At 55.8% G+C, this 17267-nt stretch overlaps 1 protein-coding gene across 3 annotated transcripts in view; it reads right to left on the bottom strand.

The window, feature by feature from the left end:
• prelid3a (PRELI domain containing 3A) overlaps positions 1-17256 on the bottom strand; it is a 29235-nt gene extending 11979 nt beyond the window's left edge. For all 3 annotated transcript variants that reach the window (XM_042315859.1, XM_042315858.1, XM_042315857.1), the window contains exons 1-2: positions 17132-17256; positions 12827-12995 (exon numbers count right to left, since the gene is read on the bottom strand). In XM_042315859.1, the coding sequence (XP_042171793.1) occupies positions 12827-12995; positions 17132-17163 (201 nt within the window). In that variant the 5' untranslated portion in view covers positions 17164-17256. The remainder of the gene's footprint in view (positions 1-12826; positions 12996-17131) is intronic.
• Positions 17257-17267: the final 11 nt, after the last annotated feature.

Here is a 17267-nt window from a genome sequence, read left to right as displayed (position 1 = left end):
GGGGGTGATGGTCTGGGGTGATGGAGGCAATGTGATGGTCTGGGGGTGATGGTCTGGGGGTGATGGTCATGGTCTGGGGGAGGTGGAGGCAATGGTCTGGGGAGGTGGAGGCAATCTGATGGTCTGGGGGTGATGGTCTGGGGGTGATGGTCTGGGGGAGGTGGAGGCAATGTGATGGTCTGGGGTGATGGTCTGGGGGTGATGGTCTGGGGAGCTGGAGGCAATGGTCTGGGGGTGATGGTCTGGGGGTGATGGTCTGGGGAGCTGGAGGCAATGTGATGGTCTGGGGGTGATGGTCTGGGGAGGTGGAGGCAATGTGATGGTCTGGGGGTGATGGTCTGGGGGAGGTGGAGGCAATGTGATGGTCTGGGGGTGATGGTCTGGGGGTGATGGTCTGGGGTGATGGAGGCAATGGTCTGGGGGTGATGGTCTGGGGTGATGGAGGCAATGTGATGGTCTGGGGGTGATGGTCTGGAGTGATGGAGGCAATGTGATGGTCTGGGGGTGATGGTCTGGGGGTGATGGTCTGGGGGTGATGGTCTGGGGGAGGTGGAGGCAATGTGATGGTCTGGGGGTGATGGTCTGGGGAGGTGGAGGCAATGTGATGGTCTGGGGGTGATGGTCTGGGGGTGATGGTGGGGGAGCTGGAGGCAATGTGATGGTCTGGGGGTGATCTGGGGGAGGTGGAGGCAATGTGGGTGGTGATGGTCTGGGGGTGATGGTCTGGGGGTGATGGTCTGGGGAGGTGGAGGCAATGTGATGGTCTGGGGGTGATGGTCTGGGGGTGATGGTCCAGGGGTGATGGTCTGATGGTCTGGGGGAGGTGGAGGCAATGTGATGGTCTGGGGGAGGTGGAGGCAATGTGATGGTCTGGGGGTGATGGTCTGGGGGTGATGGTCTGGGGGAGGTGGAGGCAATGTGATGGTCTGGGGGTGATGGTCTGGGGTGATGGAGGCAATGTGATGGTCCGGTGGTGATGGTCCGGTGGTGATGGTCTGGGGGTGATGGTCTGGGGTGATGGTCTGGGGGGTGATGGAGGCAATGTGATGGTCTGGGGGTGATGGTCTGGGGGTGATGGTGGCAATGTGATGGTCTGGGGGTGATGGTCTGGGGGAGGTGGAGGCAATGTGATGGTGGCAATGTGATGGTCCGGGGGTGATGGACTGGTGGTGATGGTCTGGGGGAGGTGGAGGCAATGTGATGGTCTGGGGGTGATGGTCTGGGGGTGATGGTCCAGGGGGATGGTGATGGTCCGGGGTGATGGTCCGGGGAGGTGGAGGCAATGTGATGGTCTGGGGGTGATGGTCTGGGGAGGTGGAGGCAATGTGATGGTCTGGGGGTGATGGTCTGGGGGAGGTGGAGGCAATGTGATGGTCTGGTGGTGATGGTCTGGGGGTGATGGTCTGGGGGATGGAGGCAATGTGATGGTCTGGGGGTGATGGTCTGGGGGTGATGGTCTGGGGGTGAGGGTCTGGGGTGATGGAGGCAATGTGATGGTCTGGTGGTGGTGATGGTCCGGGGGTGATGGTCCGGGGGTGATGGTCCGGGGGTGATGGTCTGGGGGTGATGGTCTGGGGGAGGTGGAGGCAATGTGATGGTCTGGGGGTGATGGTCTGGGGGTGATGGTCTGGGGGTGATGGAGGCAATGGTCTGGGGGTGATGGTCTGGGGTGATGGAGGCAATGTGATGGTCTGGGGGTGATGGTCTGGGGTGATGGAGGCAATGTGATGGTCTGGGGGTGATGGTCTGGGGGTGATGGTCTGGGGGAGGTGGAGGCAATGGTCTGGGGGTGATGGTCTGGGGGAGGTGGAGGCAATGTGATGGTCTGGGGGTGATGGTCTGGGGGTGATGGTCTGGGGAGGTGGAGGCAATGTGATGGTCTGGGGGTGATGGTCTGGGGGTGATGGTCTGGGGAGCTGGAGGCAATGTGATGGTCTGGGGGTGAGGGTCTGGGGTGATGGAGGCAATGTGATGGTCCGGTGGTGATGGTCTCGGGTGATGGTCTGGGGGTGATGGTCTGGGGGTGATGGAGGCAATGTGATGGTCTGGGGGTGATGGTCTGGGGGTGATGGTGGCAATGTGATGGTCTGGTGGTGATGGTCTGGGGGAGGTGGAGGCAATGTGATGGTCAATGTGATGGTCTGGGGGTGATGGACTGGGGTGATGGTCTGGGGGTGATGGTCCGGGGGTGATGGTCTGGGGGTGATGGTCTGGGGAGGTGGAGGCAATGTGATGGTCTGGGGTGATGGTCTGGGGGAGGTGGAGGCAATGTGGAGTCTGGGGGTGATGGTCTGGGGTGATGGTCTGGGGGTGATGGTCTGGGGGTGATGGTCTGGGGAGGTCTGGAGGCAATGTGATGGTCTGGGGTGATGGTCTGGGGTGATGGTCTGGGGGTGATGGTCTGGGGTGATGGAGGCAATGTGATGGTCTGGGGTGGTGATGGTCTGGGGGATGGTGGGGCAATGTGATGGTCTGGGGGTGATGGTCCGGGGTGATGGTCTGGGGAGGTGGAGGCAATGTGATGGTCTGGGGGTGATGGTCTGGGGGATGATGGTGGCAATGTGATGGTCTGGGGGTGATGGTCTGGGGTGATGGTCTGGGGGTGATGGTCTGGGGAGGTGGAGGCAATGTGATGGTCTGGGGGTGATGGTCTGGGGGTGATGGTCTGGCAATGTGATGGTCTGGGGGTGATGGTCTGGGGGTGATGGTCTGGGGTGATGGTCTGGGGGTGATGGTGGCAATGTGATGGTCTGGGGGTGATGGTCTGGGGGTGATGGTCTGGGGGAGGTGGAGGCAATGGATGGTCTGGGGGTGATGGTCTGGGGGTGATGGTGGCAATGTGATGGTCTGGGGGATGGTCTGGGGTGATGGTCCGGGGTGATGGTCTGGGGTGATGGTCTGGGGGTGATGGTCTGGGGGGAGGTGGAGGGTGATGGTCTGGGGGTGATGGTCTGGGGTGATGGTCTGGGGGTGATGGTCTGGGGAGCTGGAGGCAATGTGATGGTCTGGGGGTGAGGGTCTGGGGTGATGGAGGCAATGTGATGGTCTGGGGGTGATGGTCTGGGGTGATGGTCTGGGGTGATGGTCTGGGGGTGATGGTCTGGGGGTGATGGTCTGGGGGATGATGGTGATGGTCTGGGGGTGATGGTGGCAATGTGATGGTCTGGGGGTGATGGTCTGGGGGAGGTGGGGGCAATGTGATGGTCTGGGGTGATGGTCTGGGGTGATGGACTGGTGGTGATGGTCTGGGGGAGGTGGAGGCAATGTGATGGTCTGGGGGTGATGGTCTGGGGGTGATGATGGAGATGGTCAATGTGATGGTCTGGGGGAGGTGGAGGCAATGTGATGGTCTGGGGGAGGTGGAGGCAATGTGATGGTCTGGGGGTGATGGTCTGGGGGTGATGGTCTGGGGAGCTGGAGGCAATGTGATGGTCTGGGGTGATGGTCTGGGGTGATGGAGGCAATGTGATGGTCTGGGGTGATGGTCTGGTGGTGATGGTCTGGGGGTGATGGTCTGGGGTGATGGTCTGGGGGTGATGGAGGCAATGTGATGGTCTGGGGGTGATGGTCTGGGGGTGATGGTGGCAATGTGATGGTCTGGGGGTGATGGTCTGGGGGAGGTGGAGGCAATGTGATGGTGGGGTGATGGTCCGGGGGTGATGGACTGGTGGTGATGGTCTGGGGGAGGTGGAGGCAATGTGATGGTCTGGGGGTGATGGTCTGGGGTGATGGTCTGGGGTGATGGTCCGGGGTGATGGTCCGGGGGAGGTGGAGGCAATGTGATGGTCTGGGGGAGGTGGAGGCAATGTGATGGTCTGGGGTGATGGTCTGGGGGAGGTGGAGGCAATGTGATGGTCTGGTGGTGATGGTCTGGGGGTGATGGTCTGGGGGAGGTGGAGGCAATGTGATGGTCTGGGGGTGATGGTCTGGGGGATGGTGATGGTCTGGGGGGGTGATGGTCAATGTGATGGTCTGGGGTGGTGATGGTCTGGGGGTGATGGTCGGGGGTGATGGTCCGGGGTGATGGTCTGGGGGTGATGGTCTGGGGGAGGTGGAGGCAATGTGATGGTCTGGGGGTGATGGTCTGGGGGTGATGGTCTGGGGTGATGGTCAATGGTCTGGGGGTGATGGTCTGGGGTGATGGAGGCAATGTGATGGTCTGGGGGTGATGGAGGCAATGTGATGGTCTGGGGGTGATGGTCTGGGGGTGATGGTCTGGGGGAGGTGGAGGCAATGGTCTGGGGTGATGGTCTGGGGGAGGTGGAGGCAATGTGATGGTCTGGGGGTGATGGTCTGGGGGTGATGGTCTGGGGGAGGTGGAGGCAATGTGATGGTCTGGGGGTGATGGTCTGGGGGTGATGGTCTGGGGGATGGACTGGAGGCAATGTGATGGTCTGGGGGTGAGGGTCTGGGGTGATGGAGGCAATGTGATGGTCTGGGGGTGATGGTCTGGGGTGATGGTCTGGGGTGATGGAGGCAATGTGATGGTCTGGGGGTGATGGTCTGGGGGTGATGGTGGCAATGTGATGGTCTGGGGTGATGGTCTGGGGGAGGTGGAGGCAATGTGATGGTGGCAATGTGATGGTCCGGGGGTGATGGACTGGTGGTGATGGTCTGGGGGTGATGGTCTGGGGGTGATGGTCTGGGGTGATGGTCCAGGGGTGAGGTGGAGGCAATGTGATGGTCTGGGGTGATGGTCTGGGGGAGGTGGAGGCAATGTGATGGTCTGGGGGTGATGGTCTGGGGGCAATGTGATGGTCTGGTGGTGATGGTCTGGGGGTGATGGTCTGGGGAGGTGGAGGCAATGTGATGGTCTGGGGTGATGGTCTGGGGGTGATGGTCTGGGGGTGATGGTCTGGGGTGATGGAGGCAATGTGATGGTCTGGGGTGGTGATGGTCTGGGGTGATGGTCCGGGGTGATGGTCCGGGGTGATGGTCTGGGGGTGATGGTCTGGGGGAGGTGGAGGCAATGTGATGGTCTGGGGGTGATGGTCTGGGGTGATGGTGGGATGGCAATGTGATGGTCTGGGGGTGATGGTCTGGGGGTGATGGTCTGGGGGTGATGGTCTGGGGGAGGTGGAGGCAATGTGATGGTCTGGGGGTGATGGTCTGGGGGTGATGGTGGCAATGTGATGGTCTGGGGGTGATGGTCTGGGGGTGATGGTCTGGTGGTGATGGTCTGGGGGTGATGGTGGCAATGTGATGGTCTGGGGTGATGGTCTGGGGGAGGTGGAGGCAATGTGATGGTCTGGGGGTGATGGTCTGGGGGTGATGGTGGCAATGTGATGGTCTGGGGTGATGGTCTGGGGTGATGGTCTGGGGTGATGGTCTGGGGGTGATGGTCTGGGGGATGGAGGCAATGTGATGGTCTGGGGGTGATGGTCTGGGGTGATGGTCTGGGGTGATGGTCTGGGGGAGATGGAGGCAATGTGATGGTCTGGGGGTGAGGGTCTGGGGTGATGGAGGCAATGTGATGGTCTGGTGGTGATGGTCCAGTGGTGATGGTCTGGGGTGATGGTCTGGGGGAGGTGGAGGCAATGTGATGGTCTGGGGGTGATGGTCTGGGGGTGATGGTCCGCAATGTGATGGTCTGGGGGTGATGGTCTGGGGTGATGGTCTGGGGGTGATGGTCTGGGGTGATGGTCTGGGGGAGGTGGAGGCAATGTGATGGTCTGGTGGTGATGGTCTGGGGGTGATGGTCTGGGGGTGAGGTGGATGGAGGCATGGTCTGGGGGTGATGGTCTGGGGGTGATGGTCTGGCAATGTGATGGTCTGGGGTGATGGAGGCAATGTGATGGTCTGGGGGTGATGGTCTGGGGGAGGTGATGGTCCGGGTGATGGTCTGGGGTGATGGTCTGGGGGTGATGGTCTGGGGGAGGTGGAGGCAATGTGATGGTCTGGGGGTGATGGTCTGGGGGTGATGGTCTGGGGGTGATGGAGGCAATGTGATGGTCTGGTGGTGATGGTCTGGGGTGATGGTCCGGGGGTGATGGTCAATGTGATGGTCTGGGGGTGATGGTCTGGGGGAGGTGGAGGCAATGTGATGGTCTGGGGGTGATGGTCTGGGGGTGATGGTCTGGGGTGATGGAGGCAATGGTCTGGGGGTGATGGTCTGGGGTGATGGAGGCAATGTGATGGTCTGGGGGTGATGGTCTGGGGGAGGCAATGTGATGGTCTGGGGGTGATGGTCTGGGGTGATGGTCTGGGGGAGGTGGAGGAATGGTCTGGGGGTGATGGTCTGGGGGAGGTGGAGGCAATGTGATGGTCTGGGGGTGATGGTCTGGGGGTGATGGTCTGGGGAGGTGGAGGCAATGTGATGGTCTGGGGGTGATGGTCTGGGGGTGATGGTCTGGGGGAGCTGGAGGCAATGTGATGGTCTGGGGGTGATGGTCTGGGGTGATGGAGGCAATGTGATGGTCCGGTGGTGATGGTCTGGGGTGATGGTCTGGGGGTGATGGAGGCAATGGGGGGTGATGGTCTGGGGGTGATGGAGGCAATGTGATGGTCTGGGGTGATGGTCTGGGGGATGGAGGCAATGTGATGGTCTGGGGGTGATGGTCTGGGGGTGATGGTCTGGGGTGATGGTCTGGGGGTGATGGTCTGGGGAGGTGGAGGCAATGTGATGGTCTGGGGGTCTGGGGTGGAGGCAATGTGATGGTCTGGGGGTGATGGTCTGGGGGTGATGGTCTGGGGAGCTGGAGGCAATGTGATGGTCTGGGGGTGAGGGTCTGGGGTGATGGAGGCAATGTGATGGTCCGGTGGTGATGGTCCGGTGGTGATGGTCTGGGGGTGATGGTCTGGGGGTGATGGTCTGGGGGTGATGGAGGCAATGTGATGGTCTGGGGGTGATGGTCTGGGGGTGATGGTGGCAATGTGATGGTCTGGGGGTGATGGTCTGGGGGAGGTGGAGGCAATGTGATGGTGGCAATGTGATGGTCCGGGGTGATGGACTGGGGGTGATGGTCTGGGGGAGGTGGAGGCAATGTGATGGTCTGGGGGTGATGGTCTGGGGTGATGGTCCAGGGGTGATGGTCTGGGGGTGATGGTCCGGGGAGGTGGAGGCAATGGATGGTCTGGGGTGATGGTCTGGGGAGGTGGAGGCAATGTGATGGTCTGGGGTGATGGTCTGGGGGAGGTGGAGGCAATGTGATGGTCTGGTGGTGATGGTCTGGGGGTGATGGTCTGGGGGAGGTGGAGGCAATGTGATGGTCTGGGGGTGATGGTCTGGGGGTGATGGTCTGGGGTGATGGAGGCAATGTGATGGTCTGGTGGTGGTGATGGTCCGGGGTGATGGTCCGGGGGTGATGGTCCGGGGTGATGGTCTGGGGGTGATGGTCTGGGGGAGGTGGAGGCAATGTGATGGTCTGGGGGTGATGGTCTGGGGGTGATGGTCTGGGGTGATGGAGGCAATGGTCTGGGGGTGATGGTCTGGGGTGATGGAGGCAATGTGATGGTCTGGGGGTGATGGTCTGGGGTGATGGAGGCAATGTGATGGTCTGGGGGTGATGGTCTGGGGGTGATGGTCTGGGGGAGGTGGAGGCAATGGTCTGGGGGTGATGGTCTGGGGGAGGTGGAGGCAATGTGATGGTCTGGGGGTGATGGTCTGGGGGTGATGGTCTGGGGGAGGTGGAGGCAATGTGATGGTCTGGGGGTGATGGTCTGGGGGTGATGGTCTGGGGGAGCTGGAGGCAATGTGATGGTCTGGGGGTGAGGGTCTGGGGTGATGGAGGCAATGTGATGGTCCGGTGGTGATGGTCCGGTGGTGATGGTCTCGGGGGTGATGGTCTGGGGGATGGTGATGGAGGCAATGTGATGGTCTGGGGGTGATGGTCTGGGGGTGATGGTGGCAATGTGATGGTCTGGGGGTGATGGTCTGGTGGTGATGGTCTGGGGAGGTGGAGGCAATGTGATGGTGGCAATGTGATGGTCCGGGGTGATGGACTGGTGGTGATGGTCTGGGGGGTGATGGTCAATGGTGATGGTCTGGGGGTGATGGTCCAGGGGGTGGAGGCAATGTGATGGTCTGGTGGTGATGGTCTGGGGGAGGTGGAGGCAATGTGATGGTCTGGTGGTGATGGTCTGGGGGAGGTGGAGGCAATGTGATGGTCTGGTGGTGATGGTCTGGGGGTGATGGTCTGGGGAGGTGGAGGCAATGTGATGGTCTGGGGTGATGGTCTGGGGTGATGGTCTGGGGGTGATGGTCTGGGGTGATGGAGGCAATGTGATGGTCTGGTGGTGGTGATGGTCCGGGGGTGATGGTCCGGGGGTGATGGTCCGGGGTGATGGTCTGGGGTGATGGTCTGGGGGAGGTGGAGGCAATGTGATGGTCTGGGGGTGATGGTCTGGGGGTGATGGTGGCAATGTGATGGTCTGGGGGTGATGGTCTGGGGGATGGTGATGGTCTGGGGGAGGTGGAGGCAATGTGATGGTCTGGGGGTGATGGTCTGGGGGTGATGGTGGCAATGTGATGGTCTGGGGGTGATGGTCCGGGGGTGATGGTCTGGTGGTGATGGTCTGGGGGGGTGATGGTGGCAATGGATGGTCTGGGGGTGATGGTCTGGGGGAGGTGGAGGCAATGTGATGGTCTGGGGGTGATGGTCTGGGGGTGATGGTGGCAATGTGATGGTCTGGGGGTGATGGTCCGGGGTGATGGTCTGGTGGTGATGGTCTGGGGGTGATGGTCTGGGGTGGAGGCAATGTGAGGTCTGGGGGTGATGGTCCGGGGTGATGGTCCGGGGTGATGGTCTGGGGGAGCTGGAGGCAATGTGATGGTCTGGGGGTGAGGGTCTGGGGTGATGGAGGCAATGTGATGGTCTGGTGGTGATGGTCCAGTGGTGATGGTCTGGGGGTGATAGAGGCAATGTGATGGTCTGGGGGTGATGGTCTGGGGGTGATGGTGGCAATGTGATGGTCTGGGGGTGATGGTCTGGTGGTGATGGTCTGGGGGTGATGGTCTGGGGTGATGGTCTGGGGGAGGTGGAGGCAATGTGATGGTCTGGGGGTGATGGTCTGGGGGTGATGGTCCGGGGGTGATGGTCCGGGGTGATGGTCTGGGGTGATGGTCTGGGGGAGGTGGAGGCAATGTGATGGTCTGGGGGTGATGGTCCGGGGGTGATGGTCCGGGGGTGATGGTCTGGGGGGAGGTGGAGGCAATGTGATGGTCTGGGGGTGATGGTCTGGGGGTGATGGTGGCAATGTGATGGTCTGGGGGTGATGGTCTGGGGTGATGGTCTGGGGGTGATGGTCTGGGGGAGGTGGAGGCAATGTGATGGTCTGGGGGTGATGGTCTGGGGGTGATGGAGGCAATGTGATGGTCTGGGGGTGATGGTCCGGGGGTGATGGTCTGGGGTGATGGTCTGGGGTGATGGTGGCAATGTGATGGTCTGGGGGTGATGGTCTGGGGGTGATGGTCTGGGGGAGGTCTGAGGGTGATGGTCTGGGGGTGATGGTCTGGGGGTGATGGTGGCAATGTGATGGTCTGGGGGTGATGGTCTGGGGGTGATGGTCTGGTGGTGATGGTCTGGGGGTGATGGTCTGGGGGAGGTGGAGGCAATGTGATGGTCTGGGGGTGATGGTCTGGGGGTGATGGTCCGGGGGTGATGGTCTGGGGGAGCTGGTGATGGTCTGGGGTGAGGATCTGGGGTGATGGAGGCAATGTGATGGTCTGGTGGTGATGGTCCAGTGGTGATGGTCTGGGGGTGATGGTCTGGGGGTGGGAGGCAATGTGATGGTCTGGGGGTGATGGTGGCAATGTGATGGTCTGGGGTGATGGTCTGGGGTGATGGTCTGGGGGAGGTGGAGGCAATGTGATGGTCTGGGGGTGATGGTCTGGGGTGATGGTCCGGGGTGATGGTCCGGGGTGATGGTCCGGGGAGGTGGAGGCAATGTGATGGTCTGGGGTGATGGTCTGGGGGAGGTGGAGGCAATGTGATGGTCTGGGGGTGATGGTCTGGGGGTGATGGTCTGGGGGAGGTGGAGGCAATGTGATGGTCTGGGGGGGGTGATGGTGGCAATGTGATGGTCTGGGGGTGATGGTCTGGTGGTGATGGTCTGGGGTGATGGTCTGGGGGAGGTGGAGGCAATGTGATGGTCTGGGGTGATGGTGGCAATGTGATGGTCTGGGGGTGATGGTCCGGGGTGATGGTCTGGTGGTGATGGTCTGGGGGTGATGGTCTGGGGAGGTGGAGGCAATGTGATGGTCTGGGGGTGATGGTCCGGGGTGATGGTCCGGGGTGATGGTCCGGGGGTGATGGTCCGGGGTGATGGTCTGGGGGAGGTGGAGGCAATGTGATGGTCTGGGGTGATGGTCCGGGGGTGATGGTCCGGGGTGATGGTCTGGTGGTGATGGTCTGGGGGTGATGGTCTGGGGGAGGTGGAGGCAATGTGATGGTCTGGGGGTGATGGTCTGGTGGTGATGGTCTGGGGGTGATGGTCTGGGGGAGGTGATGGGCAATGTGATGGTCTGGGGTGATGGTGGATGCAATGTGATGGTCTGGGGGTGATGGTCCGGGGTGATGGTCTGGTGGTGATGGTCTGGGGGTGATGGTCTGGGGGAGGTGGAGGCAATGTGATGGTCTGGGGGTGATGGTCTGGGGTGATGGTCCGGAGGTGATGGTCCGGGGTGATGGTCTGGGGTGATGGTCTGGGGGAGGTGGAGGCAATGTGATGGTCTGGGGGTGATGGTCTGGGGGTGATGGTCCGGGGATGGTCTGGGGAGGCGGGGGTGAGGCAATGTGATGGTCTGGGGGTGATGGTCTGGGGGTGATGGAGGCAATGTGATGGTCCGATGGTCCGGGGTGATGGTCTGGTGGAGGCAATGTGATGGTCTGGGGGTGATGGTCCGGGGGTGATGGTCCGGGGGTGATGGTCCGGGGGTGATGGTCCGGGGGTGAGGGTGGAGCGCTCATTTACACCTACAACAGGACAATGACCCAAAGCACAGCTCCAAACTATGTAAGAACTATTTAGGGAAGAAGCAGTCAGCTGGTATTCTGTCTATAATGGACAGGCCAGCAATGTCACCGGATCTCAACCCTATTGAACTGTTGTGGGAGGAGCTTGACCGTATGGTACGTAAGAAGTGCCCATCAAGCCAATCCAACTTGTGGGAGGTGCTTCAGGAAGCATGGGGGTGAAATCTCTTCAGATTACCTCAACAAATTGACAAGTAGAATACCAAAGGTCTGCAAGGCTGTAATTGCTGCAAATGGAGGATTCTTTGACAAAAAGCAAAGTTTGAAGGACACACTTATTATTTCAATTAAAAATCATTATTTATAACCTTGTCAACCCATTTCATGTATATTTTTCATGGAAAACAAGGACATTTCTAAGTGACCCTAAACTTCTGAACGGTAGTGTATATACATACCTACACAGAGACCAGTTTATAAGGTACAACCCCCCCCCCCGTTCACAGAATTGGTTCGCTCCTACAGACAGTGAGTCACGTGGGCGTGGCTTGTTTTAGAAAGCAGGCGGACGATCGTCGAGGCATTCAGTTACTGTTTGATCGAACGTTAGAATGGGGCAAAACGAGGGACCTAAACAACTTTGAGCGTGGGATGATCGTCGGTGCCAGGCCCGCCGGGTTCCGGTATCTCAGAAACGGCCGGCATCCTGGGGTTTTACAGGCACGACAGTGTTAAGGGATTTACCGAGAATAGAGAGACTAATAAAAAAACAGACAACAGCTCATTGATGAGAGGTCGGCAGTCCTGTGGGTGACAACAGCTCATTGATGAGAGGGTGGCAGTCCTGTGGGTGACAACAGCTCATTGATGAGAGGTCGGCAGTCCTGTGGGTGACAACAGCTCATTGATGAGAGGTCGGCAGTCCTGTGGGTGACAACAGCTCATTGATGAGAGGGTGGCAGTCCTGTGGGTGACAACAGCTCATTGATGAGAGGTCGGCAGTCCTGTGGGTGACAACAGCTCATTGATGAGAGGTCGGCAGTCCTGTGGGTGAAACAGCTCATTGATGAGAGGTCCTGGCACAACAGCTCAGACTGTGTTTGTGCACTGAGCCTGAAAACAGCTCAGGTGATGAGCTTGGAGAGCTAACCCAAGATGTCCAGGTCCTGTGGAACAACAGCTCTGATTAGAGGGGTCCTGAGGACAAACAGACTGATACCACCAGACCTAGGGGTGACAACAGCTCATTGATGAGAGACTAAAGCAGTCCAGAGAGTGAAACAGCTCATTGATGAGAGAGACACTCACGCTCACTGTGTTTGTGCACTGAGCTTGCTATAGGTATCTACCTCACTTGCTTTGGAATGTTAACACATGTTTCAGGCCAAAAAGCCCTGTTGAATTGAATTGAATTGACAGAGACACAGAGAGAGAGAGAGAGAGAGAGAGAGAGAGAGAGACACAGAGAGAGAGAGAGAGAGAGAGAGAGACAGAGAGACAGAGACAGACAGCAGAGACCAGAATGCCTGGCAGGCCCCACTTGCTGCTGAGGAGTTAGAGAGAGAGACAGACAGACAGATAGACAGCCTTACTTGACCGAATGTTACAGATGCACAGGCAGGCCCCACAGATAGAGCTGAGGAGAGAGAGAGACAGAGACAGACAGACAGCAGCTTACTGACCGCTCGTACGATGCCTGGCAGGCCCCACTCGGTGCTGAGGAGTGAGAGAGACAGACAGACAGACAGACAGACAGCTTACTGACCGCTCGTACGATGCCTGGCAGGCCCCACTCGGTGCTGAGAAGTGAGAGAGACAGAGAGACAGACAGCAGCTTACTGACCGCTCGTACGATGCCTGGCAGGCCCCACTCGGTGCTGAGGAGTGAGAGAGACAGACAGCAGCTTACTGACCGCTCGTACGATGCCTGGCAGGCCCCACTCGGTGCTGAGGAGTCTGTGGCTGTGGAGCCGTCCGTCGGTATCCAGGTTCCTGTCCAACACATCCACTCCCACCACATTAGGGTTCATGGGGTTAGGGTACTTCCTCATCGCTGCCTTGATCACCGTCTCCCACGGGTAGCTACAGTCAGAGAGACAGAGAGAGAGAGACAGAGAGAGAGAGACAGAGAGAGAGAGACAGAGACAGAGAGAGAGATAGAGAGAGACAGAGAGAGAGATAGAGAGAGACAGAGAGAGACAGAGAGAGACAGAGAGAGAGATAGAGAGAGACAGACAGAGAGAGAGAGACAGAGAGAGAGAGAGAGACAGAGAGAGACAGAGAGAGAGAGAGAGACAGAGAGAGACAGAGAGAGACAGAGAGAGACAGAGAGAGAGATAGAGAGACAGAGAGAGAGATAGAGAGAGACAGAGAGAGACAGAGAGAGACAGAGAGAGAGATAGAGAGAGACAGACAGAGACAGAGAGAGACAGAGAGAGACACAGTGAGAGACAGAGAGACAGAGAGAGAGACAGAGAGAGAGAGAGAGAGAGACAGAGAGAGAGACAGAGACAGAGAGAGACCAACCAAATCATGAGAAAACAAAAAGATAACTACTTAACACATTGGAAAGAATTAACAAAAAAACAGAGCAAACTAGAATGCTATTTGGCCCTACACAGAGAGTACACAGCGGCAGAATACCTGACCACTGTGACTGACCCAAAATTAAGGAAAGCCTTGACTATGTACAGACTCAGTGAGCATAGCCTTGCTATTGAGAAAGGCCGCCATAGGCAGACATGGCTCTCAAGAGAAGACAGGCTATGTGCTCACTGCCCACAAAATGAGGTGGAAACTGAGCTGCACTTCCTAACCTCCTGCCCAATGTATGACCATATTAGAGAGACATATTTCCCTCAGATTACACAGATCCACAAAGAATTAGAAAACAAATCCAATTTTGAAAAACTCCCATATCTACTGGGTGAAATTCCACAGTGTGCCATCACAGCAGCAAGATTTGTGACCTGTTGCCACGAGAAAAGGGCAACCAGTGAAGAACAAACACCATTGTAAATACACCCATATTTATGCTTATTTATTTTATCTTGTGTCCTTTAACCATTTGTACATTGTTAAAACACTGTATATATATATATATAATATGACATTTGTAATGTCTTTACTGTTTTGAAACTTCTGTATGTGTAATGTTTACTGTTAATTTTGGTTGTTTTTCACTTTATATATTCACTTTGTATGTTGTCTACCTCACTTGCTTTGGCAATGTTAACACATGTTTCCCATGTCAATAAAGCCCTTGAATTGAATTGAATTGAAAGAGAGACACAGTGAGAGACAGAGACAGAGAGAGACAGAGAGAGAGAGAGAGACAGAGAGAGACAGACAGAGAGAGAGACAGAGAGAGACAGAGAGAGAGAGAGAGAGACAGAGAGAGAGAGAGAGAGAGACAGACAGAGAGAGACAGAGAGGAGGAGCACTGTTAGGGTTCATGAGGTATTTTCTCATCGCTGCCTTGATCACCGTCTCTAAGTACAGGATAATCAGTCAGGTCACTAAACATGGTAACACGGTCCTTTGACACACCAGGTTAAACATTGTGAATATGGCAACTACTAAAGCAGAATAACAGCCAGGTTACAAAACAAGATGAAATGGTCATGCAATGTCATAATCATTAGACCTGTAGTTATCTTCAAAATGGGTTGTTTCAATCATTTATGCCATTTAGCAAATGCTATTATCCAAAGCAACTGGCAGGCATGCAAGTCATACATGCTACATGCTACATGCTACATGTAGATGGGTCCCGGGAATCAAACCCATTATCCTGGCTTTCTAAGTGCCATAAATACCAACTGAACTCCACAGGACCACCTTGTGGCTCAATTAAGTTTGGTGTTCAAATCAAATCAAATTTTATTTGTCACATACACATGGTTAGCAGATGTTAATGCGAGTATAGCGAAATGCTTGTGCTTCTAGTTCCGACAATGCAGTAATAACGAGCAAGTAATCTAACTAACAATTCCAAAACTACTGTCTTATACACAGTGTAAGGGGATAAAGAATATGTACATAAGGATATATGAATGAGTGATGGTACAGAGCAGCATAGGCAAGATACAGTAGATGGTATCGAGTACAGTATATACATATGAGATGAGTATGTAAACAAAGTGGCATAGTTAAAGTGGCTAGTGATACATGTATTACATAAGGATGCAGTCGATGATATAGAGTACAGTATATACGTATGCATATGAGATTAATAATGTAGGGTAAGTAACATTATATAAGGTAGCATTGTTTAAAGTGGCTAGTGATATATTTACATCATTTCCCATCAATTCCCATTATTAAAGTGGCTGGAGTTGAGTCAGTGTCAGTGTGTTGGCAGCAGCCACTCAATGTTAGTGGTGGCTGTTTAACAGTCTGATGGCCTTGAGATAGAAGCTGTTTTTCAGTCTCTCGGTCCCAGCTTTGATGCACCTGTACTGACCTTGCCTTCTGGATGATAGCGGGGTGAACAGGCAGTGGCTCGGGTGGTTGATGTCCTTGATGATCTTTATGGCCTTCCTGTAACATCGGGTGGTGTAGGTGTCCTGGAGGGCAGGTAGTTTGCCCCCGGTGATGCGTTGTGCAGACCTCACTACCCTCTGGAGAGCCTTACGGTTGAGGGCGGAGCAGTTGCCGTACCAGGCGGTGATACAGCCCGCCAGGATGCTCTCGATTGTGCATCTGTAGAAGTTTGTGAGTGCTTTTGGTGACAAGCCGAATTTCTTCAGCCTCCTGAGGTTGAAGAGGCGCTGCTGCGCCTTCTTCACGATGCTGTCTGTGTGAGTGGACCAATTCAGTTTGTCTGTGATGTGTATGCCGAGGAACTTAAAACTTGCTACCCTCTCCACTACTGTTCCATCGATGTGGATAGGGGGGTGTTCCCTGTGCTGTTTCCTGAAGTCCACAATCATCTCCTGACACCACACTCCGAGGGCCCTCACCTCCTCCCTGTAGGCCGTCTCGTCGTTGTTGGTAATCAAGCCTACCACTGTTGTGTCGTCCGCAAACTTGATGATTGAGTTGGAGGCGTGCATGGCCACGCAGTCGTGGGTGAACAGGAAGTACAGGAGAGGGCTCAGAACGCACCCTTGTGGGGCCCCAGTGTTGAGGATCAGCGGGGAGGAGATGTTGTTGCCTACCCTCACCACCTGGGGGCGGCCCGTCAGGAAGTCCAGTACCCAGTTGCACAGGGCGGGGTCGAGACCCAGGGTCTCGAGCTTGATGACGAGCTTGGAGGGTACTATGGTGTTGAATGCCGAGCTGTAGTCGATGAACAGCATTCTCACATAGGTATTCCTCTTGTCCAGATGGGTTAGAGCATAGTGGGGGATTTTGAATGAACTAGCCCTTTAATCACAAACGTTTGGCCACTATCCCTTTAATCATAAACGTTTGGCCACTATCCCTTTAAATCATAAACGTTTAGCCACTATCCCTTTAATCATAAACGTTTGGCCACTATCCCTTTAATCATAAAACGTTTGGCCACTATCCCTTTAAATCACAAACGTTTGGCCACTATCCCTTTAATCATAAACGTTTGGCCACTATCCCTTTAAATCATAAACGTTTAGCCACTATCCCTTTAATCATAAACGTTTGGCTACTCGTTTCACACAACTGACACCTTGTAGAACAACGTAACAGACATGTTCAAACGTTTGTGTGACAGTGATACTTTATAAAACTGGTGTTGTGCCGAAAATCACCCCCCTGACAGAATTTCCACCCCCCACCCCCCTTATAATTTCCTTAGCCAAATAATTTCTATAAAACAAACTTCACGTTAGGATAGGCAACCGAAATTAATCATTTAATGTATGTGTGTTATATTAATCATAGAGGAGGGAGTAAAATGTTGGCAGGCAATAAACATTTCAGAACAACTATGGCTGAATTATTATCGTTACACTTTCAAAAGTACTGGGTTCAAATTCTGTCAGGTGGGGAGATTTTCGGCACAACACCGGGACCTCAATAGTAACACCGTATCCCTCACATGCTCAATGAGAGAGGGAACCATGTAGGATCGCGTCGCTGCTCATTTCGACAAGCCTCTTAATGTAGACTAACATTTGGGACGATAGAGATTCAAATAAAAGACCACGGTTGTACAAACAAGCAACACTGCATTTAACGGTAGCGGTAAACTAGCCTATCGATATGCTCGGTTTAGAGACTCTTGGCCTACTAACCTGAAAACATGTTCTGTACTCCAGATCTTCATCTTTCCGTTTTCTCTGTCCTTCTCCTTATAGGAGAATGTTAGAAATATCGGTTCGTTACAGGCCCATGTTCTACCGGGACATTTCCTCCGTGCCTATCATTGTA

The sequence above is a fragment of the Oncorhynchus tshawytscha genome, unplaced genomic scaffold (assembly GCF_018296145.1).
Source record: "Oncorhynchus tshawytscha isolate Ot180627B unplaced genomic scaffold, Otsh_v2.0 Un_contig_5345_pilon_pilon, whole genome shotgun sequence".
NCBI lineage: Eukaryota > Metazoa > Chordata > Actinopteri > Salmoniformes > Salmonidae > Oncorhynchus > Oncorhynchus tshawytscha.
Note: the sequence above shows the minus strand (reverse complement) of the source record. Positions and strands in the feature narration are given on the sequence as shown.